Source organism: Phyllostomus discolor, chromosome 4 (assembly GCF_004126475.2).
Source record: "Phyllostomus discolor isolate MPI-MPIP mPhyDis1 chromosome 4, mPhyDis1.pri.v3, whole genome shotgun sequence".
Classification (NCBI taxonomy): domain Eukaryota; kingdom Metazoa; phylum Chordata; class Mammalia; order Chiroptera; family Phyllostomidae; genus Phyllostomus; species Phyllostomus discolor.
The window spans coordinates 26671047-26687918 of record NC_040906.2 but is presented as its reverse complement, the minus strand read 5'-3'; the positions used below and the strand labels follow the sequence as shown (position 1 = coordinate 26687918).

Below are 16872 nucleotides of genomic sequence, written 5' to 3'. Positions count from 1 at the left end.
CAGTGTTTGCCGTTCCAATTGGAGCTTCTGTCATTAGCTGTATGTCATATTTATATGGGCTCTTCTGTTTTCACCTAAAAACAGCATGGTTTGCTTCCAAAATCTTTTTTTACTTTTTAGTATAAAGGAAGCTGTGTGATCTCAGTAATAACTACTGAATTCTAGCTTTTTAAAGTACATGGAATTATTTCATTAGTAATATGAAAGTTATTTTTAATTATATAGTTATGTTCTATTTTAATTGTTATTTTCCTATCTTCTTTATACTTCATCTAAGGGTTCTAAAAGAACTCTTCATCAGAGAGTTCTTTTAAAACATATTACCAAAAAATAAAAAGTAAAATGTATTACCCGGCTCAATTCATTAATCTTGATACCATAGAATCATGAAGGCTTCCCTTTCCTTCTTCCGAAAACAATGTTATATTCCATACAGTCCACTTTAAGTAGGTGTAAACATATTTCATGCATATCTTTTCATGTTGAATATTTATCTGTTTCTCAGAAAATTTAATTTTAATCCTTTATACTGTGACAAAATTGTCATGGAGATGCTATGGGAAAAGAGCTTAAATTTGAGTTCCTAACCTGAAAGGGCTTTATATCTATCACTGTACAAAGCTGTTACCACCTTATATGACATGCATATAATTATCCAGCCACAGCAACTGTGCGAGGTAGGAGATGTTCCTATTAAACTGTTGAGACATCTGTACATTGGAAAAATTAAGCAAATTGCTCAAAGTCACATTACTTCTAAGTGAGAGCCAGAAATAACACCAAGGTTTTTCTGACTTCAAAGCTCTGATATTCTTCCTACACACTGTTTTTATTCCACAAGGGATTTAATAAATATTTGAATTTAGAAATGACAAAGAGACTCTGAGAGTTTTCTGATATGGGAGCATGACTAGGACTTCTACATAGTCATGTATTTGTTGATTGTTTACTATATACCACAGATACTCTGTGGTGAACCTTTATTATTTTTAATCGGATACCAAGATTTTAGTCGCTTAATTTTCATTATTTTTAAGGTGTTACCAGCCTTTGAACTTTTAAATTATGTATTTTGTTGTTGTGATGGTGGTGGCAGTTCTGTTCTGTTTCGCAGATCAACCCTTGGACAGAATCTGAATCTGAACCACTGCGCACGTGATGTTAGGTGGAGCCAGAGCAGTGGGACAGATCAGCTAATCACCCGAATGCTTGCTTGGTTAGAGTTGAGCTGTGTACTCTGTGAAATGAACCTACTTGATGAGTTTTTCTAAGATTTGTGAGAGGAAACAGTAAATCATTGTGGTTTCCCATTCTCTTTCAGCTTTCAGAAGAATTATTAGATAAATGGCTCTCCTATCCAGAGTCCCAGCACATACCCCTTGGCCAGCACATGCTTGGTTTTGCTGTGAAGTCTGTTACCCAGATGGTGATGGGTAGTACGTTTGAAGATGACCAGGAAGTCATTCGCTTCCAGAAGAATCATAGCATAGTAAGTCTAGGGCCAAATTTAAATTATTCTTTCATCAAAATGAATAGTTAAATAATGTAGATTTTGCATCTCAAGAATAAGGTCTAAGATTGTATAGTATAGAATTCCTTATTTTGGGTTAAAAACAACAATGTAAACAAAGATAATTTCTATATTTTTTTTAAATTTAAGAATTACTTTTTGCTTGCAGTTACATTTTGAAATTTAAAAATTAGGTAACTAAAGAAATTTTCTTTTAATACTTATCAAGTACATAATAAAATAATACCAGATTCTAGGATAGAGAGAAACACTGTATTTAATAGAACTGTACTATGTCTTATGTAGAAAGAAGTTAAAGCCCTTGAGCATTGAAATGTAATGAGATGAATATGATTTGAAGAAAGGCTAATTCACTTTAAAATTGATTTACTGTTTGCCCTTTCAGAATTGATTTTTCTCTATTTAAAAATATATATATTTTTTCTATTACAGTGTAATTGACATACAATATTATATTAGTTTCATGTACAACATAGTGATTGAACATTTATATGCCTGCAGGAGTGTCCAACCTGCAGCCTATGGGCCGCACACAGTCCAGGATGACTGTGATGCGGCCCAACACAAAATCATAAATTTACTTAAAACATTGTGAGCTTTTTTTTTGTTTTTGTTGGTGTTTGTGTATTTAATGTATGGCCCAAGACAAATCTTCTTTCAGTATGGCCCAGAGATGCCAAGAGGTTGGACACCCCTGCCAGTGTGATCACCACAATAAGTCTAGTAACCATCTGCCATTGTGCAAAGTTGTGATGATATTATTGACATGTTCCCTGTGCTGAGCACTGCATCCCTGTGGCTTATTTATTTTATAACTGGAAGTTAGTACCTCTTGTTCACCTTCACCTTTTCACCCATCCTCCCACCCACTTCTCCTCCAGCAACCATCAGTTTGATCTCTGTATCTTTGGGTCTGTTTTTGCTCCGTTTTACTTATTCATTTGTTTTGCTTATTTTTTAGATTCTACATGTAAGTGAAATCATGTATTTGTCTGTCTGTCTCTCTCTGACCTATTTCACTTAGCAAAATACCCTCTAGAAGTCCATTCATGTTGTTGAAAATTCTTTTTTATTGCTGAGTAATATTCCATTGTATATTTATACTACATCTTCTTTTTCATTGATCTACTGATATACACTTAGGTTGCTTCCTTATCTTAGCTATTATAAGTAATGCTACACCGAACTTAGAGTGCATATATCTTTTTTCTTTTTTAATCTATTGATTTTAGAAAAAGAGAAAAAGGGAGGAAGGGAAAGAGAGGGGGGGAGAGAGCGAGACAGAAAGAAACGTCGATTTTGTTGTTCTACGTATTTATTAACTCATGATTGATTCTTATATGTGCCCTGACTGGGGATCAAACCTGCAACCTTGGTATATATCAGGACAATGCTCTAATCAACTGAGCTACCCATTAAGGCCTGTATATCTTTTATAATTTTCTTATTTTCTCATTCCCTTGTTCTGATTTTCTTCAGATAAATACAGTCCATATGGCAACCCTATTTTTTATTTCTTGAGGAATTTCCATGCTGTTTTCTATAGTGGCTGCACCAATTTATAATCTTATCAACAGTGCACACAGGTTCCCTTTTCTCCACATCCTCGATAACACTTTATTTGCTGACTTTTTGATAATAGCCATTCTGATAGGAATGAGGTGGTATCTCATTGTGGTTTTGATTTGCATTTCCCTGATGATTAGTGATGTCGAGCATCTTCTTGTATATCTGGTGGCCATCTGTATGGCATTCATCACTGAACTAGAATAAGTAATCTCATTTATCAAACTCAACATTAAATTAATTTTTTGATTCAATTTATACTTAGATCATTTATAGCATATTAGATATCTGAGAGGTTATTCCTTATTGTTTTCAAATCTATAAAACTGGTTAAATAATCAAGATAATGTGTTTAAAACAATAATCACTAGTCACTGTGCTTAACACCTTGTCACTATTTAGTGTTGCACTTTTTACATTAAAATTGTTTTATTACTTTTGTTCGAAGATTAAAAAACATACTTTTTTAAATAAAACATTCCAGAGCATAAGAATAGAAGTGGGAAAATCACTCTAAATTTCACTTTCTAGGTAAACTACTCTAGCAAAGAGTATACCTGGGCAAAGTAAATGAGTTAAAGAATTCCTAAAATGTTTTCATATTTTAATAAAGAATGAATTTTTGACTCAGTTGCTTTGTCTGATTTTTTTAAATTGGAGCTATTATTTTTTTAATGTTTCTTTTATTGATTCTAGAGAGAGGGTGGGGGGGTAAGAGAGAAAGAGAGAAACATCAATGTGAGGGAGAAACATCAGTTGCCTCTTGCACACACCCAGACAGGGGACCCACCGACCGTACCTGCAACACTAGCATATGCCCTGACCAGGAATTAAACCTGTGACCTTTCAGTTTGCAGGACAATGCCGAACCAACTGAGTCACATCAGCCAGGGCTGTCTGATTTTTTTGCATATTGACTAGAAAATATTTTTAAAAAGAGACCTCCATTGTTATTTTTAGGATTTTCTTCTAACCCGTTCTACATGTTTTTGTACTGGAATAATTTCAAAGTAGAAATAATTTCAAACTTACTGAAAAGTTGCAACTAGTACAAAGAACTCCAATGTATCATTTATCCAGGGTCACCAGTGGTTTACATTTTGCCATATTTGTGATTGTCCTTATCTATCTATCTATCTATCTACTTATTCATTTCTCCCCCTTACCAGAACCATTTGAGTGTCAAGTAGACATTTTGCTTTTTTCTCCCTAAATTCTTTAGTTTGGATTTCCTAAAGACAGGGACATTCTCTTATATAGGGAAAAATACAGTTTTCAAACTTGGGAAATTTAACATTCGTATTGTACAATACTATGAACCACAGCCTATATTCAGATTTCTTCACTTGAGTGGTCAAACCTCTTTCATGTGAAACAATTCCTCAGTTTTTTCTTTGTTTTCTTTGACCTTGGCACTTTTTAAAAAATACAGGCCAATTATTATGTTGAATGTTCCCCAATTTGTATTTGAGCAGATTCAAATTATGTTTTTTAGAAGGAATCTGGTATTTTTTAACATTACTAAAAATTGTCAAAGGAAAGTTTTTAGACTATAAACATGAATTGAAGTCTTCCTCAAATGATCTCTTAATGTCTGAGACATGTTAAAAGGGATTTATGTCACAAGGGATAATAACCAATTGACTGACAGCAGTTGGGAGATGTCATCAGTTGTGAGGTGCATACCAATTTCACAGGTGTTAGGTGTGCAAAAAGGTGCACTTCACGTTCAGCTGCGTACTGTTTCTCCAAACACACCGTCCCAGTCCCAGTTCTTTTCTCACCAACATCAGCGTGCTCTTTCTTTGTGCTTTTGACATTTAGAATTGTTTGTCCTTTAAATATTTGCCTACCTAGTCATTCAAAAATGATATTTCATGATTAAAATTTATAATTTACTGTTCATGAGGTTAAACATTATTTAATATTTTTGTTGAAAACTTGTGTTTCTTCTTTTGTGGGTTGCTTTCTCATATACTATGCCCATATTTCTACTGATAAGTTTCTTTTTCTTACTAATCTGCAAGAGCTCTCTGTTCTTTTCTCAGTTTTCTTTTGCTTTTACTTTTATTTATAGTGCTTTTTAAAAAGTCTTTATTTTTTAAATAATTTTTAGGTTTATAATAAAACTGAGAGGCAGGTACAGAGATTTCCCATATGCCCTTCGCTTCTACACATGCACAGCCTCCCCCATTATCAACATCACTCACCGGAACGGTACATTTTTTGCCAGCGATGAACCTCTGTTGACACATCCTAATCACCCGAAGTGTACCTAAGGATTTACGCTCAGTGTTGTATATTAATGGGTTTTGATAAACATATGATGATATTTCTCCATTATTTTGTCGTGCAGAGTATTCTCACTTCCTTAAAAAATGCTGTGTGCTCTGCCTCTTCATCTTTCCCCTCCTCTGCCAACTTCTGGCAACCACTGATCTTTTTACTGTGCCCACTGCACCCATACTTTTGCCTTTTACAGAATGCCATATAGTTGGAATTATACAGTATGTAGTCTTCTCAGACTGACTTCTTTCACTGAGAGATAGGTGTTTAATCTTCCTCCTTGTTTTTTCAGGGCTTCATAGCTCATTTCTTTTAGCCTTGAGTACTATTTCATTGTCTGGTTGTACCACAGTTTATCCATTCACCTACTAAAGGACATTGCGGTGTTTCCCAGTCTTGGCAGTCATGAGTAAAACTGCTATAAACATCTGTGTGCAGGTTTTGCGTGGGCATGTTTCCAGCTCCTTGGGTAGATACTAAAGGTTGGGATTGCTGGATTATATAGGAAGAGTATGTTTAGTTTTATAACAAACTGTTTTTCAGGATTCTATTGATATATCCTATAGCTCAGAGATTGTATCTAAGCTGTGACCAGTGTACTAATAAGTCTAGCAAAGGGGTTCTTTGTTCCTGTTTATAGTGTTTTTTATTTCTAGCACTTCTTTACAGTTCTTTCTCAGGATTTCCATCTCTCTGCTTACATTGACTGTCTTGTCTTGCTTGCTGTATACTTTCCCCTTTACCTGAGGGTCTTTTAGAGCATTTAGGATATTATCCTTTACAGCCCTTAGCATATTAATCATAGTTATTTTAAATTCCTGGTCTGATGATTCCAACATCCCTGCCATATGTTGTTCTGATGCCTGTTGTGTTTGTTCAAATTGTGTTTTTGCCTTTTATAATATTTTTTTTTGGTAGCTAGAAGTGACGATATACTGGTTTAAAGACATTTGTGTAAATAGGACTTTGGTCAGGTGTGGGGAAAGGGGAAGCATTCTATAGTTCTGTAATTCGGTCTTAACTTAGTGTTTTTAGTGAGCCTGTTCCTCTGTGCTGTGAACTTCACAAGTGTTTTCAGTTTTTTCTCACCCTTTAGGTGGAACAGGAAGGCCATAGTGGGCTGGAGTTTGGCATTTCCTTTCTCCCATGTGGAAGCTTAGATCTGACTGGATTTGGATATTCCCCTTCCCCAGGTCAGTTAGGCTCTTGGTAATACCCCAGTAGGTTAGCTAAGTAGTTTCATACGAGAATAGGCCTTATTAAGATGAATGGAGCGCTCTGGCTTATTTCAGATTTGGTTCCTCCCTGCTGGGAGCCCGAGGAGGTTTTTACCAGCATTTACAGTGGGAACATGACCAAGCTTCTAGAGGTAAACCTCACAATATTTTGGGGTCTCCCATGACTAGGTCTCTCTTGAGATTTTAACTCTCAGAGTTGTATATATTGAACCTCAAGCAGTCTGTCAATTATAGTTCAGGTTTTCCTACTTCTGCACTGGTTCCTGGGGTGGTTTCTACTTGTGATTCTGTTTCAGTAAGATGTGACTGCCAGTTTTGGTTTGTCTTTCCAGTCTTCGAGGCCCCAGTTTGCCTGTGTCTTAGGGATCCAAGGAGAGTTGTTGATTTTTCCATCTGTTCAGCTTTTGGTTGTTGGGGTGGAGTAGCTAAATGAATTTAACTTTTTTATGATAAAGTTTTCCTCTGTTCTCTGTGTCATGCTTGGAAAATTCCCTTCTCACTTTAAGGGTATTCATAATGTAAAAATTTACTATATATCTTTATAATGCTTTTAATAGTTTAATTTTTTACATTTAAGTACTCTGTAAGGTGTATCTTTTTGTAAGATTATAGTTGAGAACTCTTTATTAATAATTTTGAAACTATCTAGCACTGATTAATATAAGTGGTGTGGTTTTTTCCCTAAGTTCTTTAAGAACTTTTGAATTATAAACAAGTTGAAGTTTTTTCAGAAGCTAATTAACCAATTTTGAAACAATTGGAAGCCTATTCTGTTGTTTACTATCTTTGAATTTTAGACTACTTTTAACCTTTTTCTGGATCTCAGTCTTGTCAATATCCCAGGTGAAGTACAAGTTGGAATTCCCACTGAATTTCCCTATAGATTTTATTTATCCACTGGTACCATTATAATAAAAAATTGAGAATTGACTCTACTGCCATGTTCTTTTCCTCCCCATATGTACACCTTTTAAAGAAAAGGAACTTTTGACTTTGGGGTTATAATTAGTTTGAAAGTGTCTTGACTGAAATTGTTAAAATATATTTGCTTTGTTTTCAGAGACCATGGAATAAATGATTATGTAGCTAATTTAAAAGGGAGAGCTTAATTATCAGCTTGGTTAGTCAGATAGGAGTTTCTTAATTATTAGCTTAGATTGCTTGGGATTATTTAGAAAATCTCCTTATTAGATAACAGGTATGTCTTCCTATTTTCAGGTTTGGTCTGAGATTGGAAAAGGCTTTCTAGATGGATCACTTGATAAAAGTACAACTCGGAAAAAGCAATATGAAGATGGTAAGTTTTGCCACTCTTAATTTTCAGTAAAGACAAAAAGATATGTGCTCTGTTTTGTCATGTATCTGTTTCTCTCTTTGTTTTTTTCTACATTTCCTGTAATGAAAGTTCATCTTAAACACGAGAGGAAAAGGCAGTGAATTAGGAAATGAAACTCTGGCACACGGCAGATGAGAATGCTGTGGAGTTGGTAGAGCCTGCAGGATTAATGGAAAGTGCAGTCCTGGGAAGGCAACTTGATGACCCGTGTTAAGAGTCATAAATGATGGATGGAGTTATCCAGAAGAAAAACATTCCCTGAATGTTTCTGTTCCTACTATTTCTGCAAGTAGAAAACCAGAAACAGTCTAAATGTCCAACAATATAGGAACTGCTAAGGAAATAATATCAACGTGATTCAATATTTTGTAGATATTTGTAAAAAATGTAGCAACATAAAAAATTCTTACCATTATAACATTAAGTGGAAATATTTTCGAAATTGTTTGGCATTGGTTACAACTTTGTAAACTCTACACAGAAAAATAGCAATTTTAGTTTAAGATGGCTTCCCAATTATTCTCTCCCTTTTTATTTTTTTCTATATATTTGTCAGTAATTTAACGAACGTAATGCTTTAATACCTTTATTCTGAGCTGCTTCATTTTCTTTTTTGGAAGTAGGCTGGGTAAATTGAAATACATAATATACATTGAAATAATGAATTATTTCCCATATATAATAGTATTGCTTCCCAGGATTCTCTTCCTTAATTATTTCAACAAATATTTATTGAGGTCCATATGTGCTAGGCATTCTTCTTTGTATAGAAGACAGCAATCCCTGTCCTCATGGAGCATACCATTCTGGTGATTCCCTTGATGTCCAACATAAGTCCCACAAAGCCAATTTAACTGGCACATTTTATGCTATCTGTTTTTTTTTTTTTGATACCATTCTGATTATCTTTTTTTAAAGATTTTATTTATTTACTTTTAGAGACAGGGGAAGGGGTTTATTTGCTTTAGAGAGAAACATCGATTGGTTGCCTCTTGCACTCAAGCAGGGACATGGCCTGCAACCCAGGCACGTGCCCCAACTGGGAATGGAACCAACAACCCTTCGGTTTGCAGGCCAGTGCTCAACCCACTGAGCCACACCAGCCAGGGCCCATTCTGACTATTTTGGTGGATGCATTTAGACTAATTCCCTTAATAACAATCGTATTTCACACAAATTGGTTCAAGTACTATGAATTAAAATTAGTAATTTATAATTTTTGATTTTAAATAAAATTATAAAACAAATAAAAAATTCCTATTTTCATGGCAGCACATTCTAGTGGGAAGAGGCAGACAATAATCTAAATAAGTAAACTGAATAGTATGTTAAAATATGAAAAGTGCTGTGGAGAATATGAAATCAGGAGGTGGAATGGGGTGCTAGAATTGGGGTGGTCAGTTTTAAATAAGGTTATTAGAAACAGCCTCACCAAGATTAGGTGGCTTTTGAGCAAATACTTCTAAGAGATAAGGCAACCAGTCAATGCAGAGCATGTGGATATCCTCATGTCTGAGGGAAGAATATTCCATGTAGAGGAAAAGTAGTTGCAAAGTCCTTGAGATGGGATTCTCCCTGGTGCATTTGAAGTATAACAGGGTATGGCTGGAGTAAAGTGAGTCAGAGAGGAATAGAAGGAGATGAGGCCAGAAAGACCGGGGAGAGGGACAGATTTTGTCTGGTTTATAGGTCATTGTGTGAATTGGTTGTTAATATGAGATAGGAAGCCACTGGAAGATTTTGAACAAAGCTATGATCTGAGTTATGTTTTCAAAGGATCACTCTGGCTACTGTGATAGACCATAGGTGTCCAGAGCAGAAGCTGGAAGACTACTTACGGAGCCATTGCAGTGAACCAAGCAAGAGGAATAATGTGGCATGGACTAGGTGACAGGCAGCAGAAAATATAGAACAACAAAAAAAGTAGAATAAAATAGTTCTGTGTTTTGAAGATAGAGCCACCAACATTGGCTGACAGATTAGACGTGTGGTATAAGAGAGAATGAGACACCAAGGTCCTATACCTGAGTACTGGAAAATAAAGTGTTGGGGCAGTAATATGGGACGGACTAGGAAGATCCAACTTTGGAGAGAAAGATTAGCAGTTCAATATCGGATATGTATGTTTAATATGCTTCAGATATCCAAGTGGAGATGCTGAGATGGTTATAAAATATATGAGTCTGGAGTTCAGGGGAAAGAGGTCCTCGCTGGACATAATAAACTTGGGACTATTAAGTACATAAATTGTATTTAAAGTCTTGAGACTGGTGATCACCAATCTAATGAATGTAAATAGAAAAAGAAGAGGTCCAAACACTGAGTCCTGACCTTGGACCTTCTGTTGTGAAAAAATTCTAGAGATGAGAAGGAATCAACAAAGGATGCTGCAAATGAACAGGCAGTAATGTGTGGGGCGGGGAGTGGGGAGTCAGAAGAGTGAGGAATTCTGGAAGCTGAACGAGAAAGTGTTTCCTGGAGAGTCAGTGATCAGCATCATCAAATGCTGTGATAGAGCAAGTAAGGTGGGGACTGAGAAATGATCTTTGGATAATTTTATTGATTGTTGGATATCAGTTATTTATTCCATATCTTTTAAATTTCAGAAATTTACTTTTCTGCTTATTTCACATCTGTTTCTGTCCCTAAATGAGAGATGCCTGATTTCAGAGAAGAAGGAAGTTAAGAGGACAAAATTTAGAAGGCAGGTGGATAATGTCAGGGGAGGCCTCTAAGGTGCTGGCATTGTTCTACTTCTTGGCCTGGGTGGTGACATTGTAGGTGTTTGCTTTACAGTTACTTCTTAAACTGTGCACATATATGTGTCTTATGTACTTTTTTATACATATGGCAGAAGTTAGTAAAAAGAAGGAAGATAAAGTAGATGAGTTTAAACATAAATTAGCTTTTTTAAAAATCGTTGGTTACTACTCTTTTACCTTTGAAAATTTTATTCCGCAGTGGTAGCATTGTACAGAAATATTTTAAAAGTTTAATTTTTACACATGCGTATACTCTAAAATCTTTTTTGTTTTTCTACTCTAAGCCCTTATGCAACTGGAATCTATGTTGAAGAAAATCATAAAAGAACGAAAAGGAAGGAACTTCAGTCAATATATTTTCATTGACTCCTTAGTACAGGGGAACCTTAATGACCAACAGGTAAAATAATTGTTAAATATTTATCAAATAAAAGATAATCACATACATATAGAGTGTTTTTATTAATTTAACCCAAAATTCCTTCAAAATTCAATGGCTTTCTTTTCTTTAATGTACATTATTCATAAACAATGTAATATTTAGTCTCCTGTTCTTTAGCTCTTTGAAGCAGCTGTATGTTATTTAGTATTTGGGCAAACAAATATTGAGCCCAAATTCTCTGATCGTAAAATAGGAGGACTTCTGTCTTTATCGACTAAGCTGCTCCGCCCGTGTGACCAGGTGTGGCGGCACGGCTTGTTTCAGTGTGTCTGTTACCCCCAGCACACCACTGTGCGGTGTTGTCAGGCAAAGGACAGGAGCAAAACTGTTACTGCCACACCCTTTGATAGTAGGAATCCTCATCCCGATTCTACATGTGAAAGTCTTTGTAGACAGAAGTGGTTTCCTGGTGTGTGTGTGAGTGCAGAAATTGAATCAGGCTCCAAGGAAGTGAGTGGCAGGCTCTTCTCCACTGTCCCTGAGGCTTCGTTGCTGCACCAGGCCAAGCCCGAAAGAGAGGACTGAGCCAGTTTGTTTGCAGAAATGTATCATGGGATAGTAATATTGTTGATAAATGTTTACCAAAGGAAAAAAGGCAATATAATATTTAGTTGGTGTTTACATAGATTTTTTTAAAGTGAAATTAAGAAATAATATACTTTTTTCCCTTTCCTTGACTCTCAATTCTATACTCGAGGTTATTTTAGTAGGGGATACAGGCCACCTTGCATTTCGTACTTTCTAAACTTAGTTTTGTTTTCTAGATCCTAGAAGACAGCATGATATTTTCTCTGGCCAGTTGCATAATAACTGCAAAATGTAAGTGTAACTCGATTCCTTCTTGAGGAAGAGTATAAAATATACTAAGGTAAAGCTATTCTGAAATAAAAGAAACACAGTTTGTAAGAACTCTTTATGATTTCCCTTCCCTCTTTTGTACTATTGTTTGAAAGGCTTCATTCACACAGGCACCTTTTTCTTTTTTTAACCCCAGGTGTTCTGTGCCGCCTCTGAACATTGCCATACAATTTTTGACACAGTTTATGGATTGTGAATTCTAGTTAGTGCTTTTAAAATGAACCGCTATTGACACCTGTCCAACCAAGCAATGAGCGTTTCAGTCTCCTGCTGAGAAATTCCACTTTGACTCCAATTCAGTCCGCTATCATTAAGGTCTACCAACAGAAGAGAGAGGCCACAGAGATCATGATTTAAAAGAACTCTTTTCTTGGTACTGAAGGCGATTTTTATTTAAAAATCTAAAATGTGTGATATGTTTCTTAGTTTCCTTACTGGGTTTTAGTTTAGCAGAGTTGCCATTCATTTATACAGTATTTACAGAAATTTATGTGCATCTATAAAAATATACTAACAAAATACTAAAATGCTAAAGGAAGTATTAAAACATTAGTTTAAAATCTAGAAAATTTATGTTCACTTGAAGGATTTCATTTACAGATATTTCTGTTGAAGGAAATTTTCTTAAAAACAATGATGACAAATATAAACTTTCATAAATTTTTCTTGTTGTAAAATTTTTTAAGGATATTATTTATTCCCTTTTAGAGAGAGGGAAAGGGAGGAAGAAAGAGAGGGAGAGAAACATCAGTGTACAAGAGATATATCAATCAGTTGCCTTTCACATGCCCCCGGCGGGGAACCTGGCCCACAACCCAGGCATGTGCCCTGACTGGGAATCGAACCAGTGACCTTTCATTTCGCAGGCTGGTGCTCAATCCACTGAGCCACACCAGCCAGGGCTTGTTGTAAAATTTTTGACAGAGATGTCCAGATATTATAAATTAAATGGAATTTCAGTAAGCACGTGTCAAACATAATGTATCAAACCTTTTCTTTAAATGCTTAACTTGTTTTAAAATTTTAGTACATTAAAACATATTTTTGCCAAAGACCTTCAAAAAATCTGAATCATTTGTGCTCCAGATAACACAAAAGGTAACCATTTTCCAAGGATGAGTCAATATTTTAATCTAATTTGCTGTTTTCAGTGGAAATTTTCAGAGTATTATTATTTCTTTTCATGTTGATAGGTTATTTTTTGTCATCTCTGAAGCTTTTGAGAGGTAAGATAGGAAACCTTAATTAAAGTTCCTCCTCCACTGCTTACTAGCCTTGAACAAGGTACTTACCTCTGCATTTTCTCCTTTTTAAAATAAGGATTTAGCTGAAGATAACCTCCATGGTATCTTCCAACAGTAAAATTGTGTCTTGGTTTAGTAGTGTAATTAAAGAATGTTCATTGGCTTAAAATAACAATTTAAAGTTATTCCCCAGTCATACTTTATTTTTAATAGAGTTCTACAAAAGAACCAGTGTTTGAGATTTTTAAAAATATATTTTATTGATTATGCTATTGCAGTTGTTTCATTTCCCCCTCCTCCTTTATTCCTCCCTGCCCTGCACCCCTCCTCCACCAGCATCGTCCCCCTTAGTTGATGTTCATGGGTTGTACATATAAGTCTTTGGTTTCTCCATTTCCTATACTATTCTTAGATGTCCCACTGTCTATTTTGTATCTACCATTCGTGCTTCTTATTCCCTGTACCTTTTCCTCTATTATCCCCCCTCCTCCTCCATGCTGATAACCCCCAATGTGATCTCCATTTCTGTGAATCTGTTCCCGTTCTAGTTGTTTGGTTAGTTTTTGTTTTTGTTTTAGTTTTAGTTCAGTTGTTGATAGTTGTGAGTTTGTTGTCATTTTACTGTTCATATTTTTGACCATCTACTTTTTCTTAGGTAAGTCCCTTTACGTTTCATATAATAAGGGCTTGGTGATGATGAACTCCTTTAACTTGACCTTATCTGGAAAGCACTTCCATTCTAAATAAAAGCTTTGCTAGATAGAGTAATCTTGGAGGTAGGTCCTTTCGTTTCATGACTTGGAATACTTCTTTCCAGCCCCTTCTTGCCTGCAAGGTTTCTCTTGAGAAATCAGCTGACAGTTTTTGGGGCACTCCTTTGTAGGTAACTGTCTCCTTTTCTCTCGCTGCTTTTAAGATTCTCCTCTTATCTTTAATCTTGGGTAATGTAATTATGATTTACCTTGGTGTGTGCTTCCTTGGGTCCAACTTCTTTGGGACTCTCTGAGCTTCCTGGACTTCCTGGAAGTCTGTTTCCTTTGCCAGATTGGGGAAGTTCTCCTTCATTATGTTTTCAAATAAGTTTTCAATTTGTTGCTCTTCCACTTCTTCTGGCACCCCTCTCATTCGAATGTTGGAATGTTTAAAGATGTCCTGGAGGTTCCTAAGCCTCTCCTCATCTTTTTGAATTCTTGTTTCTTCATTCTGTTTTGGTTGGATGTTTATTTCTTCCTTCTGTTCCAAATCTTGATTTGAGTTCTGGTTTCCTTCCCTTCACTTTTGTTTCCCTGAATATTTTTCTTTATTTCATTTTGCGTAGCCTTCACTTCTTCCTCTATTTTGTGACCATACTCAACCTTTTCTGTAAGCATCCCGATTACCAGAGTTCTAAACTTTGCATCTGGTGGGTTGGCAGTCTCTTCCTTTCTTAGTTGTATTTTTTCTGGAGTTTTGATCTGTTCTTTCATTTGGGCCATATTTTTTTGTCTGGGCACCCCTTTTAGGTTGTAAGTGGTGGAGCCTTAGGTATTCAGCAGGGCAGGGCCACCCACATTGATGTGTTGTGGCACTGTATGTGCAAGAGGGGTCCAAGAGGGAACAATACTGCTTGCTCAGCTGTTGACCAGCTTCCAGTCACTTCCCCAACTACGCACTAGCAAACTGGGCCCTTCTGGTGCTGATTCTGGGTTGGTGGTTTTGTGTATGTTCTAGGGCCCTGTGAGTCTCTAAAACGAACTCTTCTGTGAAACTGGGAGTCTCTCCCTCCACTTGCAACTCCCACTGGTCTTTACCGCCAAAGGTTTTGATGCTTTATTTCCTCCACACTGGAACCCTGGGCTCTGCCCCTGTTGTTCCTCCTGGTTATCTGCCTACAAATGTGGGACCACCCAGTCTGCCAGCCATTACCTTGCTTGTTCAGTCTGCCAACTGCTGCCTTGCCGCACATTCTCTCTGCCCTGGCTGCCCGTCTCCTACTGGTCTGAAGGAATGTTTCTTCTTTAACTCCTTGATTGTTGGACCACCATACAGTTTGATTTTCTGGCAGTTCTGGTTATTTTTTGTTTTTAAATTTGTTGTTGTCCTTCTTTTGGTTATGCAAGGAGGAAAAATGCATCTATCTACACCTCTATCTTGGATGGAAGTTCCCAGTGTTTGAGATTATTAAGCCTACCGTTCATTAATTTTAAGTGATTATTTGGTCAAGCGGGTATACAAGTACCTACTGTATTCAAATCTTTGTGTTCCATCTTTCAGTATTGTGTACATTGCATATATATACATTTGTACACTCTCTGTACTAGTTTTCATGTCACTTTTTTTCTTTTTTAAATCATTTTTATTTTTCAGTTAAAGTTGACATACATTATTATATTAGCTTCAGGTATATGCCCCAGTGATTAGACGTTACATAACTTACTAAGTGATTGTTTTGATAAATCTTATATCCATCTGATACCATACATAGTTATTAGAATATTATTGACTATATTTCCTATGCTGTTCTTTACATCCCCATGACTAGTCTGAAACAACCAATTGTTGTTCTTAATCCCTTCTACTTTTTCATCTACCCCCCAACCCAGCCAACCCCTCTTCCTTCTGGCAGTTGTCAAAATGTTCTCTCTCTGTGAGTCTGTTTCTCTTTTATTTGTTCATTTAACAAAAATTCTGCAGGTCACTCAAAAGCCATAATAAAGAAACATGTAGGAAAAAGTTAAGGACAGGTAGTTACTCATCATGTGCCTTTTTTGAACTCTAGATATCAATAAATTATCAAAATAATTGAGGACCAGGAAGCTATTGACTATATTAATAATATTTAGTGTAGAAAATGAATTATATTTTTAGGAATCGGATAATACGTGAGTTAGGCAAATATTAAAAAAACTTAACTTTGGGTCCTGACTGATGTGGCTCAATGGATTGAGTGCCGGACTGCAAAGCAAAGGGTCTCTGGTTCGATTCCTAGTTAGGGCACATGCCTGGGTTGCAGGCCAAGTCCCCAGTGGGGGATGCATGAGAGGTATTTCTGTCCTCTTTCTCCCTCCCTTCCTTTCTCTCTAAAAATAAATAAATTAAATATTTTTTTAAAAATCTCCTATCTGTAAAATTGTCGAGAAAGAAAAAAAATTTAACTTTGAGACAAATTTACATCAGCCCTTATTAGCTCAGGAAAGAGATTATAAGCAGAGGTAGAAATTAGTAAACATATTTTTAAAAATGCTTGACATAGAAAAAGTAGCTGCAGATAGTCATCTCAAGAATAATCTAGGGAAAGAAGTACTACTGTATTTTGCCATGTATAATGTGCTCACATGTATGCTGCGCACCCACAATTTTGGCCCAAACTTTCAGGAAAAAAACTTTCATTTTAATTTTAGAGATTATATTTATTTTTAATTTTTTAAAGATTTAACTTATTTTTAGAGAGGGAAGGGAAGGAGAAAGAGAGAGAGAGAAACATCAATGTGCAGTTGCTGGGGACTGTGGCCTGCAACCCAGGCATGTACTAGGAATCGAACCTGTAATGCTTTGGTTCACAACCTGTGCTCAATCCACTGAGCTACACCAGCCAGGGCTAGATTATATATATATATATTTTTTAGAGAG

At 36.0% G+C, this 16872-nt stretch overlaps 1 protein-coding gene across 2 annotated transcripts in view; it reads left to right on the top strand.

Annotated features, from left to right (window-relative positions):
* LOC114494393 (cytochrome P450 20A1) overlaps nt 1-16872 on the top strand; it is a 69686-nt gene that overhangs the window by 29806 nt on the left and 23008 nt on the right. For both annotated transcript variants that reach the window (XM_028509469.2, XM_036023043.1), the window contains 4 exons: nt 1322-1489; nt 7840-7918; nt 11004-11119; nt 11926-11980. In XM_028509469.2, the coding sequence (XP_028365270.1) occupies nt 1322-1489; nt 7840-7918; nt 11004-11119; nt 11926-11980 (418 nt within the window). The remainder of the gene's footprint in view (nt 1-1321; nt 1490-7839; nt 7919-11003; nt 11120-11925; nt 11981-16872) is intronic.